General features: G+C 38.9%; 1 protein-coding gene across 1 annotated transcript in view; it reads right to left on the reverse strand.

Moving 5' to 3' along the window:
- The window catches only part of ASTN1 (astrotactin 1), a 213028-nt gene that overhangs the window by 20214 nt on the left and 177104 nt on the right, over positions 1–15710 (reverse strand). Inside the window, exons 17-18 of the mRNA XM_088153813.1 lie at positions 6633–6901; positions 3982–4115 (exon numbers count right to left, since the gene is read on the reverse strand). Of these exons, the coding sequence (XP_088009939.1) occupies positions 3982–4115; positions 6633–6901 (403 nt within the window). The remainder of the gene's footprint in view (positions 1–3981; positions 4116–6632; positions 6902–15710) is intronic.

Consider the following 15710-nt stretch of genomic DNA (forward strand, 5'->3'; position numbering starts at 1 on the left):
CCACAACATGCCCCCTCTGCCTGACCGGGTGGGATGGGTTAATGTAATGGGGATGAGAGGGTCCCTCCTCGGGTAACCTGGACCCATGCCATGTAGGGCTTTAAAGGTGATAACCAACACCTTGAACTGGACCCAGAAGCAAGATAATCATCAAGCTATAGAAGCTTGCTTGCTTGCCTGCCTGCCTGCCTGCCTGCCTGCCTGCCTCCCTCCCTCCCTCCTTCCTTCCTTCCTTCTGCCAAATTACTACCTTGATAACGGTGTCCAATATACAGTATGGTTGCTTAGAAGTGAATATTTCAGCCTTCATACAAAGAATGTTAAAATATAGAGCAGAAAAATAAAAAGATGATATGAGCTGCAAAATAAATCAAACTAGTACCCAATGACTGAATTGCATATCGAGTTGAAAGAGGTTTTACCCAGTGAATAAGCATCATAATGATATGGTGTTTGTGTGTTTGTTTTTAATTTAAGGGAATAATTTGAAATCAGATGCAGCATAAATAATGTATAGACAAATTGCCTGCTGAGGGGGGCAGGGGCGGGGCCATTCACAAATGGCTGCCACATTCAGATGAGCAGAGGGAAACCCATACCAAGCCTGGAATTTAGAAAATTTAGAAAACTTTACTATAAAAGAGTGACTCTGAGGAAGAAAAAAAAAATGGAATCTCAAAAGTTTGAGAAAAATTCCAATGACAGTGAAGCTGTCTGGGTAGATCTATAGGGGAAAAAAAAAAAAGAATAGTTAAAATAAAGTTTAGATTCAGATAATACATCAGTTATCAACTTAGTAAGATATTCCAACTAACTACCCTCCAAACAATCATGAACCATCTATTTATTGGTTATAAATATGGATGGGATGGAATTGTTATAGTTATATAATATATATTATGTATTCTAAAATTATCCTTCCTGCAAGGAAGAATAATTTCCAACAATCCTTCCACAACGTATCATTCGCTAACCAACCTAGAATGATCACATCTTCTGGCATGTCAGCATAAAAAATAGGGGCTTTTTGCAAAATGTGTTGCATGTAGTACAATATACAAAATATATCCCTCCCCCCCCGCCACCATCTGCAGTATGTCCTGCAAGTGCTAAAGGAATAGATCAAGTAAAAGAAGATATTAACAAAGGGTTTTGAAGAGTCTTTGGCATCATCTTCTCTAAGCCCAAGGCAAGAAATTCTTGTCAGAACTGCCATCTGTACGAAATGAAAAGTATTAATTAATTCCTTTAAATTAAGCAATTTGTGAATATTCCTTTTGAATGGCACCTATTCGCTCTCATCCCCCCCCCCCCCCATGTATTGGATATTGGCTTCTGGGCATCCTCATGCACATTTCTCAGCTTTTTCACTGTTTGAAAACATTTTCACTGAAACAGCAAGTAGCAAATTGCATTACAGTTAAAGAAAAAGTGGTTCTCCTTGTTCTGTCACCTGAACAGATTAGACTAAGAGCTGATCAGTATTAGGGGAGACTTTCAATTCTTTTGATTCTCTGTATTTGTTCTATACTTGTCAGGGCTTATATTTCCATTTACATCCTGAAACCCATAATTATATATAGAGAAATTAATAGTAAGTATTTCACAAAAGGCATGCTCCGCCCCCCCCCCCCCCCCCGGATGGCTTTATAAAGCCCTTGCCCTTTGCAGAATATGAGGAACTGAAGATACTTAATGGCAATTTTCCTTAGATTTCTCTTGGGCATTGTGGAATATTAAGATTTTAAAAACACAATACTTCTGTAGATAAGCAAAACCCCTGATTGGAGTTCTAAAAGGTTTCTGAAAATAAAATACAGTTCAAAGTAAGAGGATTTTGAGACTTTGCATTTCCCAAAGGTTCTCTCATTGATAACCATCTCAAACCCTGACCTACCATCCATTTTGGTTCCTTATAGCCAGCAGATCTGGATATATTTCCTGGCCATTTCCACCCTCCACTCAACGCTCCTGTTTATCATGGAAAAAGAAACCCATCGATCATATGCACAAATGCAGTAGTTCCAGGCAGCTCTGAATCATTTTCAGTACCAGGCAGCAGGTGTAAGAATGCAAGAAAATCTGACTTCAAAGCCCTACATCTCTTGAATTGGGATTTATTGTCATTATTATGGTTTTTGGAAGTTGCTTGATGCTTCTTTTTTTTCTTTGCTTTTTATGTCTCTTTCTTTGCTCCATTATATTTGGGGATTTGAATATGCAGAGGATTATAGATGCAACAGCTAATATAATCTCCATTTATTTGAAGTTCAGCAAAGGCAATCTTTTCTGCTTGGGAAGATTGCTATTCTTATTAAGCAATTCTCAGAACAAGTCAGCTCTTCTAAACAGAAATAGGCTAACTTCAGTACAGCATAAATTGCATTATTGGAAAATTCTATCCAGCTTGCTCACCATTCTTGCCCATCCTTCCCAATCTCTCATACCCACACACACTAACCTGTAGAAAAACGGAATACAGTTTTTCCTCCTCTTTTCTTTCTTCTGCCTAGTCACATCTCTGGTCATCCAAAGGGTGGCTTACATTTATCATGCACGCCCAGCATACCATGGAAGATTTAATTTTAACAAAGCATGATTCTGTTGGAATTTTTTGTAAGTGAACTTTAGACACCATTTCTCTTGAGGATAGACTGTCTTCACATGTTCTGATTATGTGCAAGCTAATTATGCCAATATTTTTCTCATTAAAATGGACGATTCCTTCTGTAATCATCAATTCACTGTTGAGAGACTTTTATTATTAACCAGTTCACACAGTTTATTGCTTCCCTTCACATACACCCCAAAGTTATTTTTTTGTTGTGGTTGTTGTTGTTCAGTCAGTTGACAGTAATTTCAAATTATTTTAGGTTTTTAAACTGCCATATCTTGATTAAATATTAAAAGTTATCCATAAAATTTGGCTGTCCATTGCTATGTATGCCCAAAATAATATGCATCAAATTTCACAAAAGTGGAATAAATACATTTAATATTATTAAATATAGGATGTTCAGATAATAAATGGCAGCAGATGTTAAAACCTATCCATCTTCTATTTGATGACATGCCTGTACTCTCATAATAATTATGAACCATGTAGAGAAAGTGATAAGGATATTTTTTTTTCTAATCTTTCTCAAAATATTAGAACCTGGGCATCATTCAATGAAACTAAATGATGTGAAAATTCCAGACTATTTTAGGGCAGTAAAAAGGAGGCATTTCTTTACTCTACTCTTGGATTTCACTTCCACAAGATGTCGTCAGAGACTCTGATTGCTTTATGAGAGGATTAGAGATGTTCATGAAGGAGAATATATTACCTCCAGTGACAGAGGCAGTAGGTCAGTTTCTATAGAACATGAGCAGGACATGCTATTGTGTCCTACTTGTGGACTCCCTATTCATGACTGGTTGCCACTGTGGGAACAGAATGTGGATTTCATTGACTTTTGATCGAATGTGTGACAGATAATTATTTTACCTTCTTAATTGATTCTTCTGTACATTGATTCATTTTAAGAAGATAGAGATTAAAAATCTAATTTGTAATTAGAATTAATTAATTGCAGAATTAATTCCTGCCCATTCCTAGGTGGAACAAACAGCAGCACACCACTGGAGGAACAGGCTAGGTACACATGGGGAACTTCATGAGCTACTTTCTATTCTGGGAGATACAGGTATGGAGCCCAAGGCACATATGCATCCTCTTGGTACAGGTAACAACCTGATAAGGTTTACAGGATGCCCAGAAGTCAGTTGTAGCTCCTTTAAAAAAAAAAAAGTACCTGAAACAGGTAAAGAGAAAGGGACAGTTTTGTGGGCTAAATCCTTAGTATTCAGTTATGATTTTCCCTTTATCTCTGATGTTGAAAAACCTTTTGTTACAAAGAAGAATGCTTAATACGGCCACATTTCCCTAGAGAACATTTAGCATCATCTTAAGTCTAAAGTTTAAAGATGTACACATACACAGGGTGTGGGAGGGGGGCACAGGCTGGAAGCCCATCTGCACCAAATGCACTTGAATCACATCGACACCAGTCCTCGATGACATCTCCACTGCCCGAGCACCACAGGGAACTCATGGTGGCCTCTTGCAGCAGCTAGAAAGGGAGAAAGAAAAGCACAGAAGGAAATAAGGAACATCCTCATCAAGATCGGCCCTGAAATTTATTGTCCGTGTTTGTAGAATGACATAGTCAGCAAGACAAAGATCTCCTTCTAATTATTTTTCATTGTGGTGGTGGGCTACTTCTTACAAGAAAGGTTTCTGGTTTGGATAGTAGTGACAGTGTTCCATGAGGCTCCTTTCGACTATTTTTTCTGTTTAACTCAGTAATATCAGAACGAAGTCACAATTTGTGGCTTATGCTGTGATCGAGCCAAAAAACTATGAGCAGCAGAGTCTAAAGAAGAGTTCTAATTATGGGGATGTAAAAGCCTTTGCACAAAGGTTTCCTTCAATTTTGCTCACACAGTGTGCGGAACACAAGAATTCCCCCATTGGATCTTGTTGCTTAACACAGCATTGTCAGGGGCTGGAGGGGACAAGGCCAGCATGCATAACCCCTGCCCTTTACCTGAGTTCAAATGCTCTCTCCTGGGTTAGTGACTGAACATATCACACTCAATATAAGGCCATGTGATTGTGTCACAAAGCCCAAAGCAGGGTGAGGGCATTGCTTTCTGATTTCACTTAAAGAGGGGGAAACACCACCAGCTATTGCAAGGATGCTGGCAATTCTAGGGGAATAAACAGGAAAGCAAAGGAGGACCAAGGCATCATGAAATTTCTCATTCACCTTAATTCCTCTGTTTGCACTGAAAATGTTTACAGCATTTGACCCATGTGTATGGGAATAAATTGCCACATAGCAGACCAGTCTCACTGGGGCATTGAGCTTGCTCTAACTTGAGTCACCGCTTCCCCATCCACTGCTCTCTGCTGCAATTCTTTCTACTTAATGTTTGCAATACTTTTCCTCCTTTTCAATATTGCCACAATATATCACCACAATTATATAAAGTATCCCAATAATGTATTGTCAAAGGCTTTCACGGCCGGCATACAATGGCTGGTGTGGGTCTTCCGGGCTGTGTGGCCGTGGTCTTGAAGTTTTGTTTCCTAACGTTTCGCCAGCACCTGTGACCGGCATCTTCAGAGTGCAGGAGCACAGGCAGAAGCAGTTCTGCTTCTGCCTGTGCTCCTGCACTCTGAAGATGCCGGTCACAGGTGCTGGCGAAACGTTAGGAAACAAAACTTCAAGACCACGGCCACACAGCCCGGAAGACCCACACCAGCTATCCCAATAATATTTTTCCATATTATTGATAATATAGGGAAGCTCAGAGTGGCTTACCAAAGGCTACATAAGCAGTTTTCATTTTTCATTTCATTTCATTGTATTTATGGTCCCAGACCAATAAAACACAAATACAAAATTTAAAATACAGGAAAAACAAACAAACCTGAAACAATAAAGAGAAGAGGATCTGACTCAACCTCAGGATTGAAATCCTTGAGGATTTTCTCAACAAGGAGAAATTCACTGAGGAGCATTAATAAGTATCCCTATGCTGAAACCTAAATTTCATGCCATCATGTGTCTCAGCAAACACACAAATGGTTATTGTACAGGAGGTAGTATATTTGCTTAGAGACTCCATAACATACCTATTATTACATAATTAGTTGGTGGCTGAGCTAAGAAATAAACAAGAAATGCCTTGTTCTTTATTCACCACACTGATTTTATGCACTAGACCTCTATAGTCCTGCTGTGGTGAATAAGAATGTAGCAGAGAGATTTAGCCATGATACTGCACATATTTTCTTTAGTATAAGCTAGGCAGCAGAAAAAGTGCATGAGAAAGAAGAGAAAGGAAGATTTGGGGGCTTAGCAGACTTGGCAGAGAACCCTGGTGTCATGGACATGGTTTCACTTGCTGGTTTCTTATTGTGGATCAGGTGATATCTTCCTCCTCTTGAAGACTTCAAAGTGGAATTCATTCTATCAAGTATTCTGGATAGTACTTTGAGCTGCAGTGTACAGTGTTGAGGATTCTGGAGCTATCTTAAAGTAATATGTGTATTTCTATGCATACACATGTTCCAAACAACTCTATTTTTCTACCCAGGCAGAGAATCTGTGCAAGCAGATGTTCCTGTTTCCATTTTGTTTGTGCCATGGTTAGCAAACCTGCATATGTTCAGTGAGCTGAACAAACCTCAGAATTAAAAAATGGAAGAATACAAATTAATTAACAGATTACTGCAGTTCTGCAAACAAGATCAGGTTACAGGAACTCCAAAAGGCAAGGAGAAAATCACTGAGGAGCATTAATAAGTATCCCTATGCTGAATCCTAAATTTCACGCTGTTTTGAGTCATTATGCTTTTAAAAAGAAACCTGGAAATGTCATTGCATGCCTTCCTGCACTGCTTTTCCTTCTCTCTCGCCTTTCTCCCCTCCAAACTATCTAATTAATTTCAAAATTTGAGATTCTCAGAAAAAGTCATAGAAGATTTATTTTGTGTGCCCTTAAAATGCTCTCTAAAGAGCATATTTCAGACCCCACTGAGGCTAAAATCTTCCTTTCATCACTGTTAAACCACTCACCTTCTGAGTCTGATTGTTGATGACTAACTCATAGATGGGTGCTGCTTTTGTGACCTCCAGGAGGATGGGTTCAGCCACAGCATCTGGGCTAGAGGTCACATGACATAAAGGACAGGAGGAAGGGCAGCGGCCCCGACTTTGGCATTCCATGCGCACTCCAGCTGCCATACGTTTGGTCCCTGATTCTGACAAACTGGCAATGTACTCTGGAAAAGTGAGGACTCTGGGATCTCGCTCACGTTCTTCAGATTCATCTGATGGGGAGTTACCTGCAACATATACCACTGGATAAAATCAGGCATCAAAGAGGAATAACCAACTATCTTTCATTACAGAGCCCTAAAAATCCAAGAGAAGCTGCACATATGTGGGTGCATAATCATTCTCAAGAAACTGATGTGGCTTTCAAATTAGGGGCGTATCCTTTATTTCAAGCTTCTAGTTGTTGTGTTGTTTTGTAACATCAGTTTTTCTATTGTGGCCTTTCCCCCCAAATTTGGGCGCTACACTTGGGTAACGATGCTTGTAATCTTCTGTTAGATATCTTTAGCTCCCACTTTTCTGGTATTATTGTAGTTATGTTTAAAACTATCAACTTATTTTCTTTTCCACTACAGAGTAAAAATGCATAAACCTTTCAGCCTTTCCTCATGTAACTTGCTTTCCAAAATCTTTGCACATCACACAAATTCCTCCTCAAAGTGATTTCTTTAAAAAAAAAAAAAACATTAAAAATTTTATTTTATATAGAAATCAGAAACAAAATGAAAAGAAAAAAGGATTAAAATGTATTATTGGACATGTAGAGACAACATTAAAAAAAAACAACAGCATTACACTCGATCACAAATATAGGACAGTCTTTTTTTATTTTTATACACAGTTGGTCCATAAGCAGAATGTGAACATGTATCATCAATCCAGGGTATATTCTTTGCTAAGTAATTTCTAACTTTACTTATCTTTACAGTACTTATCTTTAACAATACATTCAAAGCTAAACAGAGTTTCACAAACAGTATTATTACTCCTGACAAAAATAGTTACATTTCACTCTCTGTTAACAAAAACCAAGTGTGGAACTAGATTTTAACATCATATATGTATAATGTGATAGCAAACTACATGCTGGAACAAGGGAGGCATGAATTCTTAAATAAAAAATGATGAAACAGACTCTGGGCCTAAAACACAACACTTTTCAAATAAACCTCATCTTTGCTAGGTGTGTTCCAACTACCCTGGATTTTCCACTCCCGTTCCTGTTCACATATGCAATGTAATCCTTCCAAATAGGTAGGAGAGCAAAACACGTCAGCTGGAGATCAAACGGAGGAATTTCACACCAATTATTCTGGTCAGCCTGAGAAAGAAAGAAGCTGTGAATATGGAATAATATCCGCTGCAACCAATTGCATCCGATATGCACAGAAATTTTTCGGATGTGCTTATTCTTAGAGAGATGCACTTTAAAGGGGTAACCAATGCACAGATCTGCTTTTGAAGTGAACTCTAGAGGAAAGCCAGCAAGAACTGGGGAGCCTTCTGTGCAGGCCAAATAATCTGAAAGGAATTCAGGGCACAAATATTCCAAGTGACCCAAATTTGGATTATATAAAATTTGCTAATGAATGGAAGTAGCTAAAGAGTTGGAGAAAAGAGAGAGAGTTGGAGGAGGACAATACTAAATTAGCACTCTATGAATCCAATACATCTGGAGTGGAGAGGGCCAGGATATATGAATACTAAGTAGCATATAAGCCACATTTATATACGAAGCGAACAAATATCACACTACTAGTAAATGTAGTTTAAATGGAAGTGGAAAACTAAAAGCACAGACTTCAAAAGAGAAGACAGCTAACAATCAGAGGAAATCGAAAGGGAGAATAAAAAGAATCTAGTCACTCCAAAATGCTTGAACGTGCAATGAAGACCAAAAGAACTGGAACCGAGAAAAGTATAAAAGTCAGAAGACCTCCTTCTGAAAATGGAAATCTTGTCCAGTAAAAAACAAATTCTGGCAAATCAAATGTTAATGCAATCAGGAGGGGGGAATTTAAAGATAATAATGCTCCTCCAAAACCCCAACCATTGATTTCCTTACATATAAAAGAGGGCTTAGCCATTAATAAAAGTAAAAGATGTCCTAACATTACTTAGGGAGATTACACAGAAGCTGCAATTATTTGCTTTCCTTTACTGTGCAGAAGAACAGGACTGGCATCTGTATCTGAAGCAGTATTTTCTAGAATTAGCCTGAAGAGCTGACTCAAATCAATAAGGAAAGAGATGAAGTTTTAGAGAACAAAAAAAAAAAAAAAAACTAAAAATGAATAAATGTATGGTAACCACTTGGAAATTCTTAAGGAATTCAAATGTGACTGGGAGAGCCTGCATTCAGCCTTGGCTTCCTGGCTCTTCACATATCCAGGCAGAAATCCAAGCATTTTGTGCTAGGTAGCTAGTTGATAAGAGAAGTTGAGAAGAGTGTACAGTTTAATTTCTTATAGGAAGAATTTCCATAGGAAAGAGGAGGAAGGGTACAGATGTTGGGCTGGCACTAGAGGTGGAGTTTTAAATGGCTAGAAGACTTCTGGGGAAGGAGAACTGGGAAGAGGACACGGAAGAGTAATAATGACAGCTGTGGAAGATCTATGGGTTTAGTAAAGAACGACGTGGACTAGCAAACCTGAGTTGGATTAGGCAGTCTTTATATTGCTGAAGGCTTGTTAGCAGGTCTGGAGAAGTGAGCTGAACAAAGAGGAGGTGGTGCTGTGGGAGCTGTATACCCAATGTGGATGGCCCTGGTGGGAGTCAAGAAGATGGAAAGTGAAAGGATTACTAGTAAAAAAAAAAAAAAAGTTAGCTGCCAGCCTGACTCACAGAGGGAAAATTGCCATCAGAACCTGTAAGCCCTTATTTAATTTAAATTAGAAAGTAAGTAGGACAATGCACCCAACATTGTAGAGTATACACATATTGAGGAAGGAAACATAATATTCAGGATTACAAAAAAAAGTTCAATCCCTCTGTGGTTCAGAATTGCAAGGAACTTTATTCCATTATTTTGAAATGGAGAGAAGAAGGTGGGAGAGCCTGGCTTTGCTAAAGAATATGACTTGGATATCAAAACTAGATAAAAAAGTTTTTTAAAAAACCCAGTGAAATAGAGTTTTGCACTGTGTTTCCATCAAAGAAAGCCCCAGACACAGTGATATTTATGATATTTCAATAAAAAATCATACCTCTTTTCAATATTAGCCACCCTAACAGAACTCTGAGAAGTAGTTAATGTAACTTTGATGTCTAAAAATGGAATCTAAGAAGGATTCAGGAATATAAGTAAGTTAGCTTAATGTCTGTTCCATAAAAATTCATGGAAATTGTTCTTAAGAATAAATGAGAAGTTATGTATAACAGTAAGAGTAATTGGCAAGGCTAACGCAATGGTAAAACCTATTTTACTGGTCTTTTACATTCTTGGGCACTGCTAAGTATTTCAAAAGACAAGTTTATATAGACATATTATAGTTGGACTTTCTAAGCTCTTGACTAAATGTAGCAATCATAGGAGATAGGACAGATATTTTTATGGAGCTTGTATATACTTTTTATGGATTCTTTGTTGGAACAAAAGCAGGAAGCAAAGACTACAAACAGGTAGACAAACTTTAAAGTGTAGAGGGCAAAAGTGGGTTTCCCCAAGGAGCTGTACCAGAGTTTTAATGTTTTTAAATAGTTCATAAATAAACTGAGTAGCAGCATGACCAAATTTATGGATGATACCAATAAAGTTATGATTGTGTAAACTGCATATTCAAACATTTTCAAAGCAACCTCTTTAAACTGGGTAAATGGCAAATATACTTTAATGCAGTCCTCGTTTAGCAGCTGCCCTGTTTAGTGACCATTTGCAGTTGCGACGGTGATGAAAAAGTAACTTTATGACCAATCTTTGCATTTATGACCCTTGCAGATTGGTAAAGCAAATGAAAGCTGAAGTATCATAAGCGCAGTTGCACTTTCACTTAGTGACCACTTCGTTTAATGACCAAGTTGCAGGTCCCAATTGTGGTTGCTAAATGAAGATTACCTGTTGTACTGTCTGAGTCAAGAATCTTAAGTTGATTTATTATTAGGAGCCCCTACCTCCTGCAGCAATCCATCCTAAACAGAGCAAGACCACTCCATAAAATCCAAAAAGAATTGGAAGCAGAAAGATACAGAATACCAGAAGAAACTCCTAGACATTCAACTCTTCACTCTGGAGTCCCCAGTCACTACCAAGGCTTCAACAACTGCACTTCGACAACTTAAGGTTAGTCCAACAAAATTGTGTGCTCGCTCAAGCTGTACTAGGCACCTCATATTGGAATCCTACTCAAGAAGAGAAGCTTTACAACAAATATTATCAGGATCAAATCCCCAGTATTTTTTAATAAGAGAGGGGCATCCAGAAAATATTTAAACTCAGATGCCTAAAAATTGCTAATGCAGCAGCTTCAATAAACTTGCTTCTAGCTTAATGATAGTTCTTCTTCAGCTCAGTGTCCAGCCCTCTGACTATGATCACTGCTAAACCTTCTCCATCTGATTCAAAAGACCAGGCATGTATAAGCTGGATGTGCAAAAATCTGGGGTGGGCTGAATGCTGACCTGGCCATTGTTTTTCAAAACTTAACTAGGTACATGGTGAAGAAGTAAGCATGGCTAAGACAATAACTTAACTTGATTGGATATAATTTAAATTGACTTAGATGAATCAAATATAATTAACACAGTTAATATGATTACACTCCATTTCTTAATATCTCCCACCTTCTCTCACATTAAAGGTTATATAAATGATGGCATGGCCCTAAGGCCAGCGATTGTGCACCTCAATTAAGCCATTTCTGCTACTGATGTGAAACAACAGTTTGATGTAACTTGGAATGATTTGTGCCAACGCTTCACAGGGACAATTCAAATTCTGCCAGAATTTTACACCTGCTTTTAATGAAGCAAGAAGTACTAATTTCCAGGAAGGAAACTGAAAGGAAAAAAATAATGATTTCGATAGAAAAGCCTGCTAATAATCTAGTGAACGCTAGGTGGTGCTATGAAGTCACAGAACACAAGAAGTCTGAAATATCAGATGTCTAATGGAACATATGTGTGTATGTTGCAAATAGTTATAGTAACGATCCACAGAACCTGAGCCAATAACAAATGGGCTATAAGCATGCAGTCTAGGCAGGGAAAAAAGAAGAGCATTCAGTTATCAAATACCTACTAAAACTGTATTGCTCTACAGAGTAGGGGGTTGGACTCAATAAACTAAGTTAAGAATTCTTCTCAAGAATTCCACACTAAAAATGCTGCACATGTGGGCTCATTTCGATCCTGAATAGTATTCTTCCATCCTCAACAGAAGCCTCGTAATACTCTGAAGCAGTGTTGTCCAAACTTGGCTACTTTAAGATGAGTGGACTTCAACTCCCAGAATTCCCCAACCAGCATGGCTGGCTGGGGAATTCTGGGAGTTGAAGTCCACTCATCTTAAAGTGGCCAAGTTTGGACAACACTGCTCTGAAGCAATACTGTGCAGCACTTCTGTGGTCTTTCAAATTGAAGGGATGGCAGCAAAGTCAGCTTCAGTGAGAGCTTTCAGAATTTCTTGGTGATGGTGGGGGAGACACTACTGCTAAAATTACTTTTTTATTTGCCCCACGAATGTTTGCTAACAATGCAGTGACTGTCATCATGTCTGCTGTCATCACCTGATATGAGCATTATAAAGAGAAGAAAAAGGAAGGGGAGGCGGAGGAACTAAGACTCCTCCCCAAATTTCAATCAGTATTTATTTATTTATTAATTTATTTAATTTGTGTGCTGCCCATCTCCCTCAGAGGGTGACTCTGGGTGGCTCACAGTAGAGTAAAACCCAAAAACAATTAAAAAAATAAATACCCACATTAATTAGTTAAAAAAATCAGATGTATAAAAAGATCCAATGTATAAGAAGACTTTTACTCCATTTCAATTAGAAAAGAAAAAAATGGAAAGAGTTCTTATCACACTGCTATGAGTAAGCAATGCTTAGCCATTTGTCCCCCCCCCTTTTTTTTTTCCCCTTTAAACATCTTTCATCCTCCTTTAGGAAGCCAGAGAGAAGAGACCTAGAAGAGACAACTTGGGAGTTAATTAGAAAGACGAGGGGCATTATCAGAAAAGTGATCTACTCCTCAAAAGTGGTGCTAGGATCAAGGCTACATTGCTGAAAGGATTTGGGCTAAGACCAGTTTGTGCGTGACTCCCTGGATATGTATTTTGGGCAGGGATGATATCATGTATGTTGGTTCTGGCTCCCTACATTGTTGCAAAAGGCAACTGCATTTGCTCACAACCACAGAAAAGTTCATAAAACGCAAGTCCAGAGAGTTCTGAACCTCGAGTGGTAGATTTCTTAAGCAGATATTCTGATTTCTCTTACTGATGCCTGTCCTTGGATTTGTTCATGTAGTAGAGGCAAGGAAGGATGCAGCCACCGGGTCACTTAACTGTTAGAAGTCAGGATGATACGGTATGGAGTATTGCTGCTAGCTGCAGTGGTAATAAGAGCACAGTGGATTAGGGTTAGGGTTATTCAAAGACTTTGTTTGTTTGTTTGTTATCTCTGCTCCTACGTCAGGTAGAACCTTCCACTTAGTCTTCTTTTGGCTTGGAGCTGTTGACAATGCTGCAGTGCTGAGCAATCCCTCACCTGTAAGGTACCAGCTGTAGGAAGTATAGCCCTCAAAGAGCCAACTAAAATGTCATTGGTTGGACTATAGTTAAGAGCAGCTTCATGGAAATGACAATACAGCTTAATGTATTTCATGTCTCACTGGTCAATAGTGCAACGCATGGAGCTTTCATGAATAGTTTCACTGTGATATGAGTGCACACAAGCATTTATTAGAAGGCTCTGAGAGACAAGAGGAACAGTAAGTGTCTGTCCGCATGAGACAGTTTTTAATTTCAAAACAGGTCCATAGAGGCTGGATACATGATAGTGAAACAATACCATAGCCCACTAGCACTCTCCAGGAAAAATGAAGAGTGATTCTAATTTTGAGAGGAGGAGGAAGAGGAGATGAGGAAACTCAGTTTTTTGTATGTTTGTTTGTTTGCTTGCTTGTTTTAAGAAAAGAAAAGGTTTTCAGTGTGACTGCTGCAGGAACTGAGGGGAAAAGTGGGATCTGAGCCTTTGTATACGAGAGAAGGAATGTAGCTATGGCACATTGTAACAAATGTTTCTGCACAGTTGCACAACCCATATAAGCAATGCACAGAGACCACAGTGTGAGACTAGAGCTAGTGATCTGCCATGGATAGACACTCCTGGAATTATCCCTGGTAAACAGGGACATTTGGAAGATATACCTTCGCTCTGGGTTTTTTGCCAACAGAAGGTTTTTTGATGTAAATGGAAAAGTAGACTGTTACTGACATAAGAACTTGTTATTTGTTTTTAGTGAATAATAGGTCACCAAATGATCAGCATTCCAGCCCTACTTCCATGTCTCACTCTTGGGCTTCTCTTACAGTTGCTCATCCTATTTCCCTACCTACCTTCTTCTCATTCCCAACCCTCCTAAACATCTTGTCTATTAGACAAAAAGTGGCATATGATTTACTTGTGGCATTTAAATCGGGCACATTTATGCAAAAATAAACCTGCTTACACAGTCATGTGTGCAATATATTTTGAACCTAAAGTAGGACTCTTTCCCAGTGCAGAATTTGGATTTTGGTTAGCGAACATCATTAATACCCCTTCTCCAGATTTTTAAGATCTTTACTGTTGCTCTGACTCTCTCTCATTAATACAAATTGCCTGGCCAAGGTCAAAACAGTGTCCAACAGCCAGAAATGTTTGCTTTGAATTTCTTTTGTAGGCCTTGTGAACATTATTTAAACTTCCCCTGTGATAACTGGAGGTCATGGTTTTTTTTAAAAAAAAAAAAAAACTTAGATTCTTGCTATTGTGAACATATGTTCTCTTATGTTCACTTGTTATCTTTTAATTGGTTTCTATTCTAAATTTATGCCAACTGTTCCTGCTGGCGGCAGAGGCTGCTACTGAAACTGGGTGGTGCCTTGTCAACTTTATTGATGCATGTGTGAAATGTATATTACCATTCCCATTTTCCTCTCTATAACTCAACTGCTTGCTGGGCTGCTGAGAAAGATCTCCCCATCATTATCCGTTTATCCCTCTTTTGGAGGTGGCTAGTTCTGGAGTCTTTGTAATTTGGCAAAATGCTCAAACAACTGTGGAATAGAAATTGTACAAAAAGAATCTCCAGGCAAAATGATGGTAGAGGCTATTTCTGACCATTTTTGCCAAAATAAAAGTAAAACCATATCTTTCTGTGAGGGTGAGAGGAGTAGAAATATATGAAATTATTGCTGAAATCAGCTCATTCACTCATTCAGATTCCACTCATCCTTCCTGTGTCTTATGAAGGATTCAGACTCCAAAAGGCTTTATCCTAGCAATTCAAGAATCCACATTTGAATGGGATTCTTGAATGTCACAATGTAGAACTTAAGGGAAGGATCTGCAATGGTGCAACCACTTACTATTCTCAGTGAGATGCACTGGGAAGACTCAGCTACATCTCCTGATCCCTCTCGAAAAGGACCCTGGACAATTTTAGTTGTGCTGTACAGGAGCCAGGGACTCTGCATGCACAAAATGCTACCTGCCAGTAGCCTCAATGTATAAAGGCAGCTGCCTTGAGGCCACAGGCATAAGGGGCCCATCAGGCTCTCCTTGCCTCCCAATCCTTGTCCCACATCTTCAACCAACCCAATGGCATGGATTCTGGGTTGCCAATATCCAGACTATTACTAAATGAGATGCAGAAAACAATGAACTCTTTGCCCCATGGCGCCATTCATATCCCTGCTGTCAGCTGCTACATACCAGCTAGATCATGAGTCAGGGGTCAGACAGCTTGAACAGGATGGTGAGAAGTGAGAGTTTTTTCCCACCTTCCCTGGCTTTGGGACTCTAGCAACCTAATCCCATGAACTACAGTGGGG

This window comes from Python bivittatus, unplaced genomic scaffold (assembly GCF_059951505.1).
Source record: "Python bivittatus isolate LINGU-HERP-01145 unplaced genomic scaffold, Pbiv_v1 ctg000700_np1212, whole genome shotgun sequence".
NCBI lineage: Eukaryota > Metazoa > Chordata > Lepidosauria > Squamata > Pythonidae > Python > Python bivittatus.